At 42.0% G+C, this 20931-nt stretch overlaps 1 protein-coding gene across 1 annotated transcript in view; it reads right to left on the bottom strand.

Moving 5' to 3' along the window:
- The window catches only part of MSN (moesin), a gene marked incomplete at both ends in the record, with an annotated part of 74650 nt that overhangs the window by 19488 nt on the left and 34231 nt on the right, over positions 1–20931 (bottom strand). Inside the window, one exon of the mRNA XM_084258154.1 lies at positions 15129–15212. Within this exon, the coding sequence (XP_084114280.1) occupies positions 15129–15212 (84 nt within the window). The remainder of the gene's footprint in view (positions 1–15128; positions 15213–20931) is intronic.

Here is a 20931-nt window from a genome sequence, read left to right as displayed (position 1 = left end):
TGGTTTTTAATCTCCATGAGGTAGGAAAGTTCCTTGCCTTCTTTTTATGGTTTATTTCTAGTTTGATGCCTTCATGGTCAGAAAAGATGGTTGATATGATTTCAATCTTGGTGTATCTGTTGATGTTTGTCTTGTGCCCCAGTATGTGATCGATCCTGGAGAATGATCCGTGTGTGCTTGAGAAAAATGTGTACTCCGTTTTTTTGGGGTTTAGTGTTCTATAGATGTCTGTTAAGCCCAATTGCTCTAGGTCTTTATTTAGAGCTTTGGTTTCTTTACTTATTTTTTGTCTTGTTGATCTATCCATTGTTGATAGTGGTGTGTTGAAGTCTCCCACTACATATGTGTTTTCTCTGATGTCTGTTTTCAGAGAGGACAACAGTTGTCTGATATATTTTGGTGCTCCTTCGTTTGGTGAGTATATGTTAATGAGTGTTATTTCTTCTTGAAGTATTGTCCCCTTGATCATAATGTAGTGACCATTGGGGTCTCTTTTTATCTTTTTGAGTTTGAAATCTGTTTTATCTGATATAAGTATAGCTGTTCCTGCTTTCTTTTTTGGTCCATTTGCTTGTAGGATTGTTTTCCATCCTTTAACTTTGAGCCTATTTTTATCTTTTGTAGCTAAATGTGTTTCCTGGAGACAGCAAAAGGTTGGGTTTTGTTTCTTAATCCAGGCTGCAACTCTGTGTCTTTTTATTGAAGAGTTTAGTCCATTTACATTTAGAGTTAATATTGATATGTTAACATCTGTATTTGCCATTGTGTTTGTCTTTGATTTTATTTATTTATTCTTTTAATAACTTTTTTTTTTTTGGGCCTTCTTTCATTGTTATTCGTCGCTCTGAGGTTCTGGCTTTAGGACTCCTTGTAGTATTTTTTGGAGTGGGGGTTTAGTTGCAATGAAATTCCGGAGTTTCTGTTTGTCTGGGAAGGTCCATATTCTTTCTTCAAAGAGGAAGGAGAGCTTTGCGGGATAGAGTATTCTTGGTTGGCATCTGTTTTCTTGGAGTCTGTTGACTATGTCCCTCCACTCTCTCCTTGCCCGTAGTGTTTCTTCGGAGAAGTCTGATGTCAGCCTGATTGGTTTTCCTTTGAATGTTATCTGTTTCTTCCCTCTTGCCAGCTTCATTATTTTTTCCTTGTCCTGGATTCTTGGGAGCTTTACTATTATGTGTCTTGCTGTATTTTTCCTTTCGTCGTGGAAGTTTGGTGTTCTTCTTGCTTCTTGTATATCAATTTTCAGCTCCTTCTTCACATTTGGGAAGTTCTCTTCAATTATCTCTTTGAATATTTTCTCTGTTCCTACATCTCTCTCCTCTCCTTCTGGTATTCCTATAACTCTTATATTTCCTTTCCTCATGGAGTCAGATAGTTCCCGAAGTCTTTCTTCATTCTTTTTCCTTCGTACTTCTCTTTCCTTTTCTGTTTTGGTTCTTTTTATTTCTGTGTCTTCAAGATTACTTATTCGTTCTTCCATTTCATCTATTCTGCTTTCATTGCTTTTCCCAGAATTCTTTAGTTCTTCCATTAATTCTTTGATCTCCTGCATTTCTTTTACTTCCCTCTTTAGGGACTCAATTTCTTTCTTCTGACCATTGTTTTCCCTCTCTAGGGACTCAATTGCATTCTTCTGATCGTTGATTATTTTTCCCTTATCATTGTTTTCCTTTATGACTTCTGTCAGTTTTTTAATCACGGCAATTTTAAATTCTCTTTCTGGAAGGCTCAGAAATTCTTCCAAGTTATTGTCGTTGCAATCTGGGGGCTGGCTTTCTTTTTGTGGTGTGCTTTTTCTCTGGAGAGTTGCTAGGTTGCGTGTGGTTCTTCTCCTCCCTACTGTCTGTTTTCTAATTTGCCGTATGCGTTGGGACACTGTGTTGTTGGGACTTGCCGGCATCTTGGGTGGGCTTCTCTGTTCCCCTCTGGTTCTTCCAGGAGTCATCTGTCAGTTTCAAGCAGCCTTTACTGGAGAAAGGTCCCTGTTCTAAAATGCCGATGTGGGGACACACTCCCCTGTGCGCCTGGTCTGCCCCGGCGGTGGGTTCCTGCTCCCCTCTGGGCTTGGACTGCAGGCCAGAGGGGGTCTGGCGTGGGCGAACTTCCCCCGCTCACCTCTGGCTCCTGAGGAAGCCTTCTGCAGGTAGTCTTTACTGTAGAAATGTCACTGTTCTAGAATGGTGATGTGGGACACACTCCCTGCGCTTCTGGTCTCAGGCACACTATTCTGCGCGCCTGGTCTGCCCCGGCTGTGGGTGCTCGCTCTCCCTGTGGGCTCAGACTACTTGTTCAGAAGGGGCCCGGTGTGGGCTAACTCCCTAGCTGGCCACTAGCTCCTTCAGTAGCCTGTGCTGGGGTCAAGTCGCTAGGTGGCACCAGAGATCTCTCCTAGAGCCCTTGGGGAGCTGATTTTCCACCCCGTGGGACAGGGAGCAGAGCGGGGATGGTAGGGTACACCTCAACGGCTTTGGGGTGCTGTGTCTGCCTTGTGCCCCACCGTCGTGGGGAACCCACGCCCCTAATTTCGTGCCCCGGGTCTCAGTTCCAAAGCCCTCAGTTCCAGGACGCGGGCTTTAGCCCAGATCAGTGGCGCGGGAATGGCGCCTTTTGAATCCCGCTCCCCTGCCTGGGCGCCTTGTTCCTGCTCACTCAGGGAGGGCCTCCGCCCGGGTCTCAGTTCCAAAGCCCTCAGTTCCAGGTCGCGGGCTGTAGCCCAGATCAGTGACGCGGGAATGACGCCTTTTGAATCCCGCTCCCCTGCCTGGGCACCTTGTTCCTGCTCACTCAGGGAGGGCCTCCGTCCGTCTCCCCGCAAGCCTAGGTTGCAGGCACAGGGCCCTGGGCAGCTGCAATCCGAGTGCTGCTTTCGCGCAAGCTTACCGGGCGGCCGGGCTGTGTGCTGGTGCTGGTCTCCTCCTGGTGGGCGGGGCTCTCTTTAATGGCGCCTGGAGCTCACCTCCGCGGCGGATCCTGCAGGGTTCGCCTTAGCTCCCGTTCACAGGGTGTGGTGGCTGAAATAGTTCCTTTCCACTCACAGTCCCACTTGCTGCATCCGTTTTTCTTGTTGGGCGTTTTGGTTTGTTGTTTCCCTCGTCTCTGCCGGTCGGAGAGTGCCGCCTCTGTGGGCGGGGGAGGGGAGCAGGGTTCTGTGCTTCCCTCCCTTCTCGTCCTCTTTTATGGCAACTTTCTTCTTCGGGCAGTTTGCTGGAGTCGTCCGTTTATCTTCCGTGTCCCAGTTCTCACTGGGACCTGCCGCTTTTCCTCCCTATTAACTTTTTTTAATGGGAGATCTTACTCGCAGCGTCTCCTCGCCGCCATGTTGCTCCGCCCCTCTAAGGTCAAGATTCCATAACAAACTCTTTTAGTAGGATTCCGGGGCAGAGCTCCAAACAGGCAGCTGATAGTGCCGAGTTTCGGTGCGAGGCCTCCTTCTGCAACAGGGAACCTCCCCCTTTCCTGGGGACCACCCTGTTGCAACACTTCCACTGAAGCCTCACCCCAACCGGCGGGCCGTCAACCTAGGGGCTCTCTGTAGGGTTCTTGATGTGACTAGATGCCTTGTGAATCTTTTGGCCCAGATAGTTAACTTTGACCATCTCTCCACCTAGATATGGTTCCTGGCTTTCATATTAGCTCAGTCAACAACCACTTTGAAGAGAAGCCATATCCCTAAGTAATTGACCTTCTTTGCTCACTGACATATACATGGTAGTCACCCTTCCTTTCCATAGCTTAAATCAGGAAACCTGAGGAAGTCTCACTTCTGTCTCCCACTTGTGTGATCTGAGGGTACACGTACCCCTCTGAGTCTTAGCTTCCCCATAAACCAAGCTTCCTCATCTACCACAAGTAGTGTGGTATAAATGGCTTATTTTGTTTCCCAAATTCTCTCATTCTACTAATTAGATTACTTGTAATTGGTTAAGGAAGACAATCCCATTCCCACCCACATCTTGCTGACTTGAGTAACTGTGGACAAGTTTTGAAAAAAATAAATGGGGGAGAGTGGTATGATAAGACTAAAAGACTACCAAGATTTGATGGCAAGTTGAGTCCCTGAGTCTAAGTCAATAAGCAGCAGGAATTGCCAGCAGCTTCTAGGTGAAGAATACAAAATACTCATGCTGAAATGTGATAGATTTTTTTTCTTTGAATATAATGAAGGGAGGGTATATGCAGAAAAGACTTTTTGAAGCATCTCTTAGCTCACCTGAGATCTAAGATAGAGTAAGATCAATAATTCTAATGATTTTCCACATGGTTACAAAAGGGTTGTAAAGAGACGTTCCAAGAAAGCAATTCAGCCCCTGGAGAGAAAGAGACCCACTGAAGATGCTGAAGCACCAATAAGGGTGAGGATGCTAGTAGCTAGGTTGTGGCAGGAGAGTGGACTTGGAACCAGCAGACTGGGAACAGAACTGGTAGAGCAGCAACTGGCCTTCGTTTGTACCAATAGTACAGGTGGACTCTAAGAGATCCCAGAATTAAAAAGGAGTGAGACATTTATGTCTTCTAGTGTTTTACCTATATTTTCTTCTATATATTTTATGGTTTCAGGTCTTATGTACAGTTCTTTTATCCATTTTGAACTGATTTTTGTGCACAGTGAGAGGTAGTGGTCCAGTTTTACTTTTTTACATGTGGTGGTCCAGTTTTCCCAGCACCATTTAGTGAACAAACTGTCCATGTTCAATTACATATTCTTTGCTCCTTTGTCAAAGATTTGTTGTAAATATAAATGAGGCTTTATTTCTGGGCTCTCTATTTGGTTCCATTGGTCTGTGTGTCTGTTTTTGTTCCAATACCAACTGTTTTAATTATTAAGGCTTTGTAATATAGCTTGAAGTTTGGAAGTGTGATACCTCCTTTCTCCTTTGTTTTTGTCAGTAGGGCTTTGGCTATTCACGGTTTTTTGTGGTTCCATATGAATTTCATCAGTATATGTTCTAATTCTTTGAAGAATGTCATTGAGATTTTTTATTGGAATAGTATTGAATCTGTCAATTGCTTTTGGTAGGATGGCCATGTTAATAATGCTGATTCTTCCAATCCATGAGCAAGGGATTCTTTCCATTTCCTTGTGTCTTCTTCTATTTCTTTTCACAGTGTTTTAAAATTTTCTTTGTATAGATCCTTCACCTCTGTTGTTAGGTTTATTCCCAGTATTTGATTTTTTTGTTTCCATTATAAAAGGGATGGTTTTCTTGATTTCCTCTTCTTCAGATTGATTGATTGTGTATAGGAAGGCTACTGACATTTGCGTGTTGATTTTATATCCTGCTACTTTACTACACTGGTTGATTATTTTGAGTAGTTTTTCTGTGGAGTTTTTAGGGTTCTCTATATGTTATCAATTTGTCTGTAAATAGAGATAGTTTTACTTCTTCTTTCCCTATTTGGATTCCTTGTATGTCTTTCTCTTGTCTTATTGTTCTGGCTAGGACCTCTAGTATATTGAAGAACAGTGGTGAGACAGACTCAACACCCAAAGCAAAGAAAGTCAAGGAAGGAAAAGATAAACACCTGGGATTACATCAAACTGAAATGCTTCTGTACAGCAGAAGAGACATTAACCAAAACAAAGAGACAGGTCACTGACTGGGAAAACATTTTGCACTCCATACAACTGATAAGGGACTGATCACAAAGATATACAGAGAACTCACACTGGTCAACAAAAACAAAGTAAATATTCCAGTCAAGAAATAGGCAGAGGGCCTCCCCGGTGGCGCAGCGGTTGAGCGCTGGGTTACGAAGCTGCGCGCGGCCTCTGCGGTGCCGGTTCGATCCCCGGCTGCTCCCCGGCCACCGGAGGAGGGTCCCACATGGCGCGCAGACCTCTCCTGCCGCCCGCTGCTCCCCTCAGCAGTGTACTTCGGTCCTTCTACCTGCTCTGCTCCCCGCTCTGGCTCTGGTGAATTCTCTCACCCTCCCGCACTTCTGACTGTACCCAGTGCATGTATAAACAAAAAAAAACAAACAAACAAACCAGTAAAACAAGTAAATAAAGCATGCCTCTATTAAAAAAAAAAAAAAAGAAAAGAAATAGGCAGAAATGGGGCCTCCCTGGTGACACAAGGGGTTAAGCATCGCACTATGAAGCAACCCGCAGCCTCTGCAGCACAAGTTCGATCCCCTGGCCAGCCAGGGAGCATCCCACATGGCAAGGCAGACCTCTCCTGTCTTGCCCCCTGCTCCCCTCAGCAGTGTATTTCAGTCAGTCAGCCTGTTCTGTTCCCCACTCTGTCTCTGGTGAATCCTCTCACCCCCCATATCTCTGTCTGGTACCCCAGCTCTTGTATGCATAAATAATAAAAAAGTCTTCAAAAAAAAGAAAGAAACAGGCAGAATAACTTAAAAGACATTTCTCCAAAGAGGAAATGCAAATGGCCAACAGGCATATGAAAATATGTTCAACATCCCTTATAATCAGGGAAATGTGAATCAAAAGCACATTGATATACCACCTTACACCAGTAAGAATGACATATATATATATATATATATATATATATATATATATATACATATATACTAGCAACAACAAATGTTGGCGAGGATATGGTGAAAAAGGAACTCTACTACATTGCTGGTGGGACTGCAAACTGGCCCAACCACTATGGAAGGCTGTCTGGAGGTTCCTCAGTCTATTAAAATGGAGCTACCATTTGGCCCAGCAATTCCACTCCTAGGGATCTACCCAAAGGACAGAAAAACAGTGATTCAAAAGAACACCTATACCCAATGTTTATTGCAGCTCTAGTTACAATAGGTAAAACCTGGAAACAACCCAAATGCCCAAAAATAGATGACTGGATCAAGAACATGTGGTATATATACACAATAGAATATTATTCAGCAATCAAAAAGATAAACTCATGCCATTTGCAGCAACATGGATGGAGCCAGAAGGAATTATGCTCAGTGAAATAAGCCAGATGGAAAAAGAAAAATATTGGACGGTTTCACTTATAGCAGGAATATAGGGAAACCCAATAAGACATCAGTGTAAAAAATAAAAGCAGTACAAAACACAACAAAGCAAAAATGGACAATTATAAGTCAGAGACATCCTGCAGGGGATGAGGAAGGAGAGGGATCAGAGGGAGGGATGGAGGAGCACAGGGGAATGAGGTGATGGTGCACAGGTGCATTGGTAAAGGAAATTCTATGGGGATTACACCAGAGGGGTTGGGGGGGGAAAACAAATATTGTTGAAAAATGAACAATGATGTAAGAATAATTTTTAAAAAGGAGTGAGACAGATACATACTACACAGACAGTTCCAGAGGTCTAGGAGCAAGTTCCTTAGCCTCTCTTTTTGCACCATAGCATTACACTAGTGATATGGGTAGGGCTGTGATAAGAGGAAGTTCATGGAAGCCCAAATTGCTCTAGGATCTCTAATATCTCTGAGGAAAGGTTGGACAAAATAATACCTAAAGTGATTATCAAAAGAAAGACTTAAGTGTCAGTAGGGAATTTTAATCTCTCTGAGTATTACCTCTTCCCTTATGAACATAGAGAAATTATAAGCATATCAATTTTCCACTTCCATAGGCTTTAGGACTTGGAGAGATGAACAACGTCTCTCAGCCTCCACTGAAATCCCAAAGTGAGGAAGCGTAAGTGTAGGGAAAGGATGGGCCTCCCCTGCGGGTGCAGCTGTTGAGCACTGGGCTGTAAAACTGCCCACAGCCTCTGCAGTGCCAGTTTGATCCAAGCCGCTGGCAAGGGTCCCACATGGCGCGCAGACCTCTCTTGCCATGCCCACTGCTCCCCTCAGCAGTGTATTTTGTCAGTCTGCCTGCTCTGCTCCCCACTCTGGCTCTGGTGAATTATCTCACCCTCCCACGCTTCTGACTGTACCCAGTGCCTAAATAAATAAATAAATCTTAAAAAAAAATGTAGGGGAGGGAAATATGGTCTGAAGTCAAAATTGAGATTGAAAAGGAATACACAAAACCAATGATATCAGGACCCAGGCTATCAGGAAATCTCCAATTAAAGTCCACAGGGTGCTGGGAATCATTTGATCAGGCAACTCTTGGACACATTTCTATAACTTAGAAATGAGGCCAAGCTTTGCTTATTTGCAGTCGAAGTTTCTACTCCAGAGGAAAGAGAAACCTCATTTTCTAGTGGGAAAGAGTATCTAGGTTCAAGTTACTAGGGCCTTAACATTCCACTCAGAGAAATGGTTCCATCTCTGAGAAAGAAATTCATTCGTGGCTCCCTTTGACCCCAAACAACCAGCTCATCTGGCATGAGCTAGCATTTCTCAAAGCTGCCATCGAATAAATTCTTAAACAGCAGAAAATATTAAATGCATATACCCAGAGGACAAGAGGAAAGGGTACAATTAGGTGGCTGCAAATACAAATTTCTTTAAAATCTCCGGTTTAGTCTTCATCAGTGCTACAAAGTTTATATTCAATTGCTTAAGTATCTATGTTTTAATAATGACATTGATAACATCTACAAGTAACACTGATGGCTGATGTTTACACTTCATGCCACAGCTCGGTGTGCCACTAGAACCTACCACATAAACCTAGAACGACCGGGACTTCAGTTTTCCAAGATACTGGCTGTGGATTCTATTTAGTCATACACCCCCCTAAAAAACAAAAACTAAAAAACAAACAAACAAACAAACAAAAACAAAAACAAACAAACAAACAAACAAAAACAAAAACAAAAAACAAAAAAAGCAAAGAAAAACAAATAGACTGTGGATCATTATAGGGTTCAAGCAGCATAAACTGAAAAACTAGGCAACAGTGAGGGGAAGAGATTTGCTTTTGAGAAAATCCTCACTAAATCCCCCATGGATGTTTGACTAAACAAGCTAGTGATGCCATTAGCCACTTCATAAGCACAGAGCTTGATCAGGAAGCAAGGCTGGAGCCTCAAGAGAAAACTGCATGAGAAATTATATGCAAAACTACATCAATGGCCAAACTGAAATCCCATTAATGGGTTTGGCAGCAGCTGCATCAACCATCCACCCAAAAGTGTATCAATGTACAACTAAAAATTTCCAGGAGGGGCTGACACCATCACTGCACCGACTACTCTATACTGCCTGTGCTCAAGTGGCCACCTGCTTTATGGCACAGAACACACTCAGCTAGGGTTCTAAATTTAAGAATCAAATGTTCCTCCACTCAGAATGGGGACAGACAAAGGCCAGATCAGAGGACACAGCTAACAACAGTCACTAGGAAAATTGGAAATGCTCTATGCCTTGATTCAAGTCAGTATACAACTTCTTAGCTACATGACCCTAGAAAGGTCTTTATCCCTCTCTAAGCCTCTGTTTCTCATCTATAAGACATAAAAAGGGGGATACTGCCATTAAATAATAGATGTTAGCTAGTTTGTAAAATAAAATTTGGCAGAAAAGAATTGCTGCCTTCAATGCAACAGTCCATGAAACCTAAGTACTTTATTAAGCCAGAAAATCTTCCGAGTTTTGTGACTTCCCACCACCAGTGCAACTTCTATCTGGTTAGATAGCCATTAATAAGAACAACCAAACATCAGAATGCCTCCTGGAACCAGGCATTTTACTTAAGGATTAAATAAAGCCAGAAAATCTCTGAGATTAGTGTGATTATCTTTTTATGGAGGAAGTCTGTAAGGTCACAGAGGTAAACAGCAGGGCAGAATTTGAACTCAACGCTCAAACTAAATCTCGTGCTCTATGTACCAACTCTAAACATAACCGAAGGCTGGAGGGTGTTTCTTTCCTTCTATGTAGGAGGGGAATTGCAAGTATTTTCTACGCTTCCATAAGTAAGGCACTCCAAGTTCTGTAAAGGCATTAGATGGTGCTTGCTAGGCAGAAAATTCTCCTTGAAACACAGTAGACCTTCAGTCAATATTGATTCAGTCTGTATTTCATCTCTCTTCTAAAGCTTATAACCTTGAAGGGAAGGGGCATGTATAAGTAGACTGGAGCAAGCAATAGAGACCCTGGCTGAGGAGGAGCCAGGCAGCGGGTTCTCAAAATGGAGCTCCAGGTGGTAGTATTGCCTCCTAGTGACACCTAGGTAATCAAGAGACCTCTTACGAACCTCAGGCTTTAGAATTGTGGTAAGTGACATAATTCACTGTAGCAAAATATATTCTTTCCATTCTCAAGCTGTAAGTACACTTAAGAAGAAACAAAGGAAAACTCATTGAACTGTAAGCCCCACTTTCCTTTCCCACTAGGTTCTGGGCCTCCTCAAGCTATGGCTTCCCATTGTTGCCTGTTAATTACTCTTGGTGCCAAAAAGGGTGATTTCTTTCTGGTGAGCCTCCTCTCTGGCCATCAGCCAGACAACTGGTAGGTTCCCAGATGACTTCAGAGCTTCTGCCAGAATGGCCTCCTTGAATGATGGATCTCAAAGGCCAGGCAGAAAAGACTTCCTCCCTTATGCCTCAAGTTAGAAAGTGGAAGAGATTATACCCCCCAATAGCCTATGAACATGTATCTTTGCAGATTTTCCCTTGGTTCCAAGAGTGCCAAATATGTGATTCCTTGTCTGAATTAAAAGATTTTCCTTTGTAGCTTTCATGAATGGAGTCTCCGTGCTTCCCCTTGACCTCAAGTATATTACTGTACCCTCCTTCCTATGACAGCCCTGTAGAGATATCAAGACAGAGAATGTACTTCTGAGCCTTTTTCAAACCAGCCTCATTTAGCACAAGCAGTTTAGTAAAGTAGGGGGAAAACACAGTTTTGCAGCCATAGCTGTATTTGGAACTCCCCTATCACAACTTACTAATTACATTACCTAGAGTGTATTCTTTTACCTCTTATAAGCAGGATCCATGTGAGGATTAAAGTACTTAGCCAGGGTTAGTGCAGTTTAATAAATGATATTTCTCAAAACCTTGCTGATCTTCCAGATGAATTTCCTTGTTTTCTGCCTTCCCTTGCTCCAACCAGTATGAAAGATTCAAGTCTCCCAACACTAGCATACCAGTCTGCTCAAGGCTCCCTACCATCTTGGCTTCCCCCAGAACCATATCCACAGTAAATAAGCCAAATCAACACTAATGAAAAATTACCAGGTCTTGTGTTTTCTCAAAGTTAAGAAACCTTTTGGTTCAAGGATTTTTCTGCCCTAGGCTCTAAAATTAGGCCTTCCTCAACCTCCGCAGCAACTGGACAATGTAATTGGACAAAGTCCCCAGCATAGAGGGCAGGGGATGGTGTTATTTGGCTTGCAAGTGTCAGGATGTAGAAGCAGGGCTCTGGGAAGGAGTCTGAGCAGAAGTCAATGGAGCCTCAGCTTCCCAGCTGCACCATAAAATCCACACTGGCTGATATCTTCCCATCTATACTTGCTACTCAGAATTATATTGATATCTGCAGCAAATGGCCTAACAGCATTCTCCCTTTGTCCCAGAAATAATAAGAAGTCTGTTTAGAAAGAGATGCCCCCTGACAAGGAGCTTTCCCCTCTCTAAGCTTTAGCATATGCTAACTGTTAATCATATTTAAGTGAGACATTTCCCCACTTTTTGCAGAAAGGAGTCATCTGAAATCCAAATAGTAGGGTTAGAAATGGGAAATTAGATGTGGAGTAAAGAAATAAATGCCAGGATAAGTTTTTAAGAGATAACCAGATTTGAGAGATCAGTTAGACACTGTACAGATGGGGAAAATGAGGGGAAAAAGGGGGAAAGCCTTGCAGGAGTAGAGTCTAGTCCTAGGACCCGAGATTTCTAACTTTCTATCAGTGCCCTTGGACTTCACCAGGCTGTCTCTACAAAAGCTTTCCAATACAAAAATCTGTATGCAAAGGGAAACAGCAAAACCTTAATATAAATAAAATGCATTCAAACTAGCATTATAATCACTTGCAAACTATGTGAACACAAGCATATTACTTTAATTGTAATAAATGTGTTTAAAAATTTCTCTAATTTGTACTTTCACTAATTAAATATCAAAGATCAGATGTTTCACATAACATTTCTCTATTTGTACATTTTTTTTTCTTCCAAGTTTCAGGTATTTATTAATCAGTATAAACCCCAATACAATACAATACATCAACATGATTCTGTGCATTTAGAGGGAACTATTTTTGGTTAAGTGGGAAATTGTGCAGATGGCTTTCTGGAAGACCTTCATTTTAGCAGTTTTATAGTAAAATATTTCATTTAGAAGTCTGGACTTTCTTCAGTTTGCTGTCATCTTCATTCACTGAGTAAGACTTGTATTGATCACTGAGACCTGGTTTGTCCAGGGTTCTCGATTATTCTTTCTGTCCCAATTGACATCTGGACTGAACGAAGCCAGATGGATGACATACAGTGCTGCTCCAGTACCTCTAGTTCCAATAAATGCAAAGAGGGGGATCAAGGTAGGATGCTTCTTGGTGTAACTGAGAATCTGACGGAACACGGTTGTGAGAGGGAGAGGCCTTGGGCCAAGGAGAGGTGAACAAATCTTCAATACCCTGGATGAAGTCATTGCAGCAAAGCTGTGTGAATGCCCAAAGTCCTATTTGTATTTCTTATTATCTTTCTCACTTATTTCTAATTTATCTTTTTGAATTTCCAAATCCTTACAAACCACTGTAACATGGTTTGGTGTAATAGATGAAATATAAATAATACACACTTTCATAAACTCATAAAAATCCCTTTGGATGAGAAAACTAACCAAGAGAGGTTTAAAAATTTTCCAAACAGAAACATCAATTCCAAAGAGCACCTGCACCCCTATGTTTATAGCAGCACTATTTACCATAGCTAAGCTTTGGAAACAACCCAAATGCCCAAAAATAGATGACTGGATCAAGAAGATGTGGTACATATATACCATGGAATATTACTCAGCATTCAAAAAAGGTAAACACATGCAATTTGCAGCAACATAGATGGCGCTGGAAGGGATCATGCTCAGCGAAATAAGCCCGAAAGTAAAAGAAAAATACCGGATGGTCTCACTCATAGCAGGAATCTAGAAAACTTAAATAAGGGACCAGGAAAATGAATAACTATAAGAAAGTGAAAATCAAAATCAACAAAAAACTATGAACCAGAGACATTCTATGGGGGGAAGGGGGCGGGAGGGGAGGGATTGGGGTCAAAATAAGGGGGTTGCAATTGTATGGAGAATATAAAAATAAAATTTATTATAAAAAAATAAAACTGGATCATAAAATAAATAAATAAATAAACAAACAAATAAATAAATAAATAAATAAATTTTCCAAAGGCCTACTTAGGAAAATGAAGATTTTGTTTAAAAGATATGGTATACAAAATACTTGTCATGTTCCAGGCATGCAGTAAGCCCTGGTCAAATGTTAACTCTCATTGGCTATAAACAGTTTTCTCACTCTACCATGTGACATCAGGGATGCTGGGTGCAAGCGCAAGTTGTCCTCAGATTTCCAGCCATCCCTTCACTCTGTTTACATGGAGATCTGAATAGAAAACAGACCCCTACCAGCCTCATCTCTATTCTTGTATCTTTCCTTTCACCTGACAGGAATATTAACAGAAATAAAATTAACTCATTTGAATACAACCTCTTTCTCTTTCTTCCTTCCCCTTTGCAACTCTGGGGGAGTTTACAGATAGTACAGGCAATCAGAGTACAAATGATAAAGAGAAACAAGAGGGCCTGTAGTATCTGTGAAGATGACAAGTAATCTCTACATCCTAGACAATGTCAGACACTGACCTCACCAGAGGCTGGTGGAGAAAGGGGTTAACAGCCCATTTGGAAGGGTCCCAGCCTCTGAAAATGGGAGCCCCCATTTTCACCTCTGGAATTCTAGCCACAGGTGCACATTGCCTTGGCCCCTGAAGAGTATTTGAACGCTCTAAGGTTTTGTGCTCCCCACTTAGCTATTGTATTATATAGTACATTTCTACAGATAATGATGATTCATAGTAAAGGGATACCCCTTGGGCTGGAATTGGGAAAAATCAGCATTATCTTCACGGAATACCTGCAGTAGGTAAGCACCCTCCTAACACATTCATCACTCCCAATGATGACCTAAGTCCCAATGTTCCTTTGAAGTATATAAAGATCATACTACCTCAGGGAGAATAAGTTGGTTTCCTTCTACCAAGAAGGAAAAAAAAAATGACAGAGACAAGGTGGTGAAGTGGTAAGAAAGTGAGTTTCAAATCCCAGCAGGATACCAGCTAGATGCAAGTAAGTCATTTAATTGATAAGCCTCATTATTAGAAAGCAGGAAAGATCACTTACACTTCTCACAGTTGAGATAAAAGGCTCACATAAAACAATTTTTAGAGCATTTAGCAGTGACATACTCCACTTCTCTACTCTCCCATGTTCAGGACCAGGGATAGGATTAATTCAGGGCCATCTAGAATATAGGCTGTCCAAGTCAAACTGACTTCCTTTGTTAGTAAGATGGATCAGCCTTTGCTTTTTGTTTTGTTTTGTTACGTTTTGTTTTGTTTTGTTTGGGGGGGGCAAGGAGTAGAAATAAGATTTATTTGAGTTTTAGTCATACTAATTCATCATCTTGCCAGTGATAGTCTCTTTTTTTCTCTCTAAAATAAATATTTTGTCAATTAAAGTATCAATGACAGGGCCTCCCTGGTGGCACAGGCGGTTGAGCGCCGTACTGAGAAGCTGTCCACAGCATCTGCAGCATGGGTACAATCTCAGCCAGCCGGGGAGAAACCCACATGGCAAGCAGACCTCTCCTGTCTCACACACTGCTCTCCTCAGCAGTGTATTTTGTCAGTCTGCCTGTTCTGTTCCCTGCTCTATCTCTGGTGAATCCTTTCACCCTCCCGCACATCTGGTCTGTACCCCGTTCTTGTATAAATAAAAATAAATCTTTAAAAAAATAAAGTATCAATGACAGATAATATAAGTTACATGACATGACATCATCAAATGCTTATCATTCTATTTTTTTATTTTTAATATATTTTTTACATTGTTGTTCATTTTTAAACAATGATTTCTTGCCCCTTCCCCCTCAGGTGCAGTCCCCATAGAATTTCCCTTTGTTTTGACTTATCTTGGAGGGGCAAGTAAAAAAGACTCCCAAGAAGGGAGCTTTGTGGGGAAAGCTACTGGGAGAAGTAGAAGAGGCTAAGAAGCAATGAGTCCTTCCCTTACCTGGTCAAACAGCTGTTTCCCAGTGGTGTTGGGCTGGATGGCAAACTCCAGCTCTGCATCCATGGTGGTCACACGCACATTGATCTAAGATAAGATCAAAAGAGGCAAGTCAGTTGTCTGGCTTTGTGGCAGAGCCAAGGACAAATGTCTTTTCAATCATAAAGGAGGGAAGTAGGATGCTAAGGACCTGAGCAAGTTAGATATTGATGTGGAGGAAGGGAGAATACTGAAACAGCCAACCAACTCAGCCTTTGATCCCAACTAGCTTACTGATGATGATGATGATGATGATGATGATGATGATGATGATGATGATAAACCACTGCCACAGAGCAAGGGGCAAACAGATGGATACAAATCAGGATAATCTCAAAATAAAGTAAGTGTTTCCAGAAAGCCTTCCCCACCTATTTCAGCCAGCCTGAGTCCACAGCATTCTTCCAATTCTGATTTACAGCCTGGATTGTCTACAGTACTGGTCTCTGCTGAGGCATGTTAAGGGCAGGATAAAGAACACTGGGTTCCTAGCCTAGCACTGTAACTGGTTCAATCTACAGCCTTGGATAAGTCTTATTATTTTTCTAGGCCTTAGTTCCCCTCACATAAACAAGGGCAGGAATGGTGGGGAAGGGTGTTGGGAGAGTGCAATTACACTAGGTGATCACCAGGGGCCTTTTCAGTATTAACATCTATATTCTTATACACTGGCATGCATTGTTAATGCTTTCTGTATTTATGTTTCATTGGCCTCCCCAGGCACAAGAGAGGAAAGAGACCTTAGCAGAGGTAGGTATGAGTAGCATAGAGATGGATAGGCATAGACTCAGATGAAAATAACAGGAACTCACATATAGTATTTCACAGGCACTTAAAAAGTATCCCCCACCTTTTCAAATAAATCCCCCTAACATAGGTCGATGATAGCTGAAATTTCATCAGTAGAGATTTATTTGTTCCTTTGGTAAAAAACTTAATGGTGGTAATAGTAATAGCAACAACAAGCATCAGCTTTCATATATGGAGATTTACTACTCACTAGGTGTTTCATACATACTACCCCATTTATGATGAACAATCATTCCACACTGGGAATGACAAATATATATTTTCCTAAAGTCACAACACTAGTAAGTGATGAAGAGAGGGTTTTGGTTCTAAGTCTAAATCTCACAATTTAAACTAATGTTAAATATCTCTTACATCAAAAAGCGAAATATCCCCTACTAAAATGTTGAATATTTTTGTTTAAGTAACCTATAGTCTACAGTCATAAGATGGTTTATTATATGGTCATATAAAATATTCATGGAGACTACTTCATGTCCATGGACAATACTTCAGCAATATTAAGGAAGAGTAATCAACAATACTGTATGAGGCCAATTTTATAAGTCTATATAGACAGATAATGGAAATCAAGTCCAAGTGTTAGTCAACCTAGGTTTGGGGGTAGCAGTATTATGACTTTTTTCTACTTTCTTTAAAAAAAAATCTACATTTTCTAGGATGCTCACATACTACTTATACTATTGGGGGAAAGAGGATTTAAAAATAGAATAGTCAAAAATGCAAATCCCCATGGAGTGAAACATTAAGTCTTATCAGTCTTTGACACCTCTGGACCTTTCCTGAGCACAGGGGTCAGTTAGGGGGGAAGAGGAGGCCAGACAACCATTTTGCCAGTTAAACAAGTCTGATGAGGACCAGGTCTGGGGAACAATTTTGTAAATAAATCTCACCAGGGAGCCAGGGAGGAAATCTATTTCAGGATTGACAATGGGACAGGAAAGGCCCTGAAAGCAGGAACAAGTAAGGCAAATACCCCAGTGGGAGACAACATGCAAGGCTATCCACCTTGACTCAGTGTTACCCTAGGCTTTCTGCCAATCCAGTGACCACCATAGAATGGGCCTTCATAAGGTAAGGAGAATGAAGCCTAATGGGCTGAAATTTGGTCTCAACATTTAGCCTCAAATCACTGTTGAGTAGAGTTGGAAAGACCTCAAAACACCATAGGGTATGAAAGAGTAGAAAAGGGACAGTGGGCCATTTTAGTAATTTAAACTTCATTCCCACCTCAAAGTTTCTGTCTAATTGAAATGTACCTCTCTAGTATCCACTCTATGGGTACTAAGAGGCTGCTGGCTAAGTAAACAGTACTAATCAGGGAATGAGAGAGAGAGAAAGAGAGAACACGAGCACATAGTATATACATTCAGAAGTAGGCAGATTTTACATCTTGACCTTTGTTGTGCTTTGGACTGTTCTGGGCGTCTGGTGAAGTCTATGGACCCCTTCTCAAAATATTTGTAAATGTATGTAATAAAGTAGATGCAAAGAAACCACTTAGACTGAAATATTTATCAAAATTTAATTAAATGCACTTATTTATTATCATAGCAATGAATTACCTAGCACTATCACATCCAGTTATTATTACTATAATTTCAATTTTGTGTTGAACATAAATGATAGAGAAATCCACAATAACTAAATCATGACATAAAATTATCTTGTATTTCCACTGATGATGGTAAAGTCACAGTTTTTTGGTTTTCATTTTTGATTGAAAGAAGGGCTGAATTTCAGTCAAAAATTACTAAAAATAACTATGCAATTTTCCTCCATTCAAGTTTATACATCCTTCCCACTTAAAATTATATCCTTAGACCTCATGGAGACCCCATGGATAATTCTTCTTTTAGTTCATGCAATATTAATGGAACACTACATTTAACAAACTATGGTTGCAGCACACCTGTAGGACCAGTCCTTGACCCCAAGTCACTCAATAAACAACAGGAAAACTATAATATACAAGGGAGACACTGAGATGTGCCATAACAGAACAGAAGAAACCTGGAAATAAGGCACTACAATAAAACACAAAACAATGCACACAATCATGAATGCAATAAAGTAATATTTGCACTGGATTCTAAGGATAAGTCAGATTTTGAAAAAGGGAGGTTGTGGGAGTGAGGGAAAAAATACCCAAATGTCTCAGAGAAACCAATATATGTGATTGCCCAGAGGAGACAGGGATGCAGAAGCAAACATGCAGGACTATACAATGAGGTCTATAGAGTGGGCAGAAGCTAGGAAAGTGGAAGGTCTTGAAAACTATGCTAGGAAGCTGGGCCTTAATCCTGTCCAGTGGTCAGCAAGCCTGAGGTGCTGAGCAGGGTGGGCAAAATCAGAACAGAGCTTTTTGGAAGAAACCACATAGGGAGGAAACTGGGGAAAGAGGTGAGATTCCAGATAAACATTCCACAGATTAGGAGTTATCTTTAATTCACAATATTAGAATGCATTCTCAAAAGAAATAAGCAAGTGGGCCTCCCCTGGTGGCGCAGGCCCACCAGTGAGCAAAGCACTGTGAAACTCTGTGGTTTGATCCCGGCCGGAGAGAATCCCACATTGTGCAGCAGACCTCTCCTATCTCACCCACTGCTCCCCTCAGCAATGTATTTCAGTCAGGCTGCCTGTTCTGCTCCACGCTCTGTCTCTGGTGAATCCTCTCACCCTCCCGCACATCTGGCCTGTACCCTGCCTGGTTCTTGTATGCACAAATAAATAAGTCTTAAAAAAAAAGGAAATAAGCCAGTGTCTTCTTAAGATCATATAGACCACAGGATATGTCAATCTAGCATCTTCAAGTCCTAGCTCATAGGTCCAAATATTTAATTTGACCATGTTTAAAAAAAAAATCTTTCTTAAATCAATCCGTAGGGAAAGGCCTGCCTGGATTATGAATAGGCATGCCAGAGAGGCTAGTATTATACACACTTTCTCCCTATTAGATAGAACTTCACCGTCAGAACAAGTGCTCTCCTAAAATGTGAAGACATCCAGCTGAAACTGAACTGGAATCTGCTCAGGGTTTCTGCCATTCCACTGTTGCTGCTTCTCTAGGGATAGCAACCTGGGGCTTCCTGAATTTCACTGTGGAGAAAAAAATAATCTTAGGTTTAAAAAAAAAATTAGAAAGCAAACACAAAGGGACTTCTATTCTTGCCACCACTTAACTCAGAAGAAAATGTGAGTCATTAAGGGCAAGGTCATGGGTCTGTGCTCTCCTGTTTTCTGTAGGGGAAGTAGTGGGAGTAAGGGTAATAACATAACTGGGGCCTGAAGGTACGAGGTAAGGCAGGATTCGTAACCCAAGAAGATTCCTTGTTCGACAATTGAGTTCATCTGAGACCCAAGCGTGTGAAAAATGAAGCAGACCCAGACCCACTGACATACAGGGGGTCACTGAATGCTTACCCCTTGTGGGTACACACTGCCTTCCTTTGGGAGGTGGCCTTTGCAATCTCAATGAGCAGAGGGTAGTCTAATTTGGTCAAGAATATGAAAATAAAGCCTCCAAAGTGAGCAAAACGCTCCCAGGTAGCCTCTCAGCTTGGCAGAAGTGGAGTAACTGGCCTGTAATGGGGTAGCATTTTAATATATAGTCTTCAATGGCAAACTAAGTCCCTGCCTATGCCTGTCACTAAGGATCTAGGCATAACCTGAGGTCAAAGACTGTCTCTGGAGAACAACAACAAAAGTCTGGGTGTGGTGGTAGGGGGCGTCACCCTCTGACATACACTAGCCCTCACACCCCAAGAACAATAGAGCCACAGTTATTTATTGAACACAGACTTCCCGCACCAGGCCCTTCACTGGACACTAACAAGGCCATCTCAGTGGTCTAATGCCCAAAGTCTTCCAACAAACTGGATGGAGTCTATCCTGTGTCCCCACTTGGTAGGCCTGAGAAACAAAAACAACCAGGCCAGAAGCTACTTGGCTGCAGCAATTGGGAAACATTAGTCTATGGATCTGACCAGCTTCAAATAGGGAACCTCTTTCCCTAGAGAAGAGTATACAGGTGAGAAGTAGCCAGGGCACAGTGAGGATCACTTTTTCCCCCTCACTTGCCCCTTATGAGAAGGTTCTTTCCTGAAAAGGCATTTGGAGGCAACAGAGGAAAAAGCAGAGAGTAATCACAAGTAGCCTGCCTAAAGCATGGGATGCAAAATTAAGCCAGAGAGGATTGGCATTATGAGTCCCACTTAATGGATAAGGAAACTGAAGTGCATAGAAGCAGATGACAAAGGGATGGAAATAAACACTGTACACTGACTATGTGCCAAGGCCCAAATCTAACTGAAGATCATCCACAATCTAACTGAAAATCACTGAAGTCACATTTATTCAGCTAGCAAGTAGTGAAGACAGGCCTTCTGGACATTCCCGGAGCTCCTTCCACGACTCCACCCACCTTAGCAACTATTTTGGCCAGGACCCAAACACTCTGGCATAGGAAGCCTGGGGAACGTCTGGGAAACACTGCTTCGGAAGGCCCCCCTCAGAAGGGCAGAGTTTGTGAGTCAGCCCAGTTGCGTCTGAGTTGATGATCTCACCGCTCCCCACCTTCCACTCCCTGATCAACTTCAAGGGTCCACCCGTTTTGGGCTTTCAGTAGAGCTGTTGGTATGGAGAAAGCAAATGTAAGTGAGTGTAGTATGGGGGGGAGGAGGGAAGCAAATGTAAGTGTGAGTGTATGAGGAGGACAGGAGGAAGAGCAAAAAATGCAGGATGAGACTTAGGCAACCCCAGAACTTCAGTCTTTTCCCTGCAGAGAAAGTAGTCATCACAGTGCCACCCATTATTTAGGTTGTGGCACCCACCATTTCCTGCTGCCAGAACTAGGGCCATGCAAGACCTGGTCCTTCTTGCCTGTTGGGATTGCAGCACTGCCTTAAGCAGTTGTTTTCCATAAAGAATCAAACAAGGGTTGCTTTGAGTTTCTAGC

The sequence above is a fragment of the Talpa europaea genome (genome assembly GCF_964194135.1).
Source record: "Talpa europaea genome assembly, chromosome: X".
In the NCBI taxonomy this organism is placed as follows: Eukaryota; Metazoa; Chordata; class Mammalia; order Eulipotyphla; family Talpidae; genus Talpa; species Talpa europaea.
The sequence above is the reverse complement of the archived record's forward strand: the minus strand, read 5'-3'. Positions and strand labels throughout refer to the sequence as shown.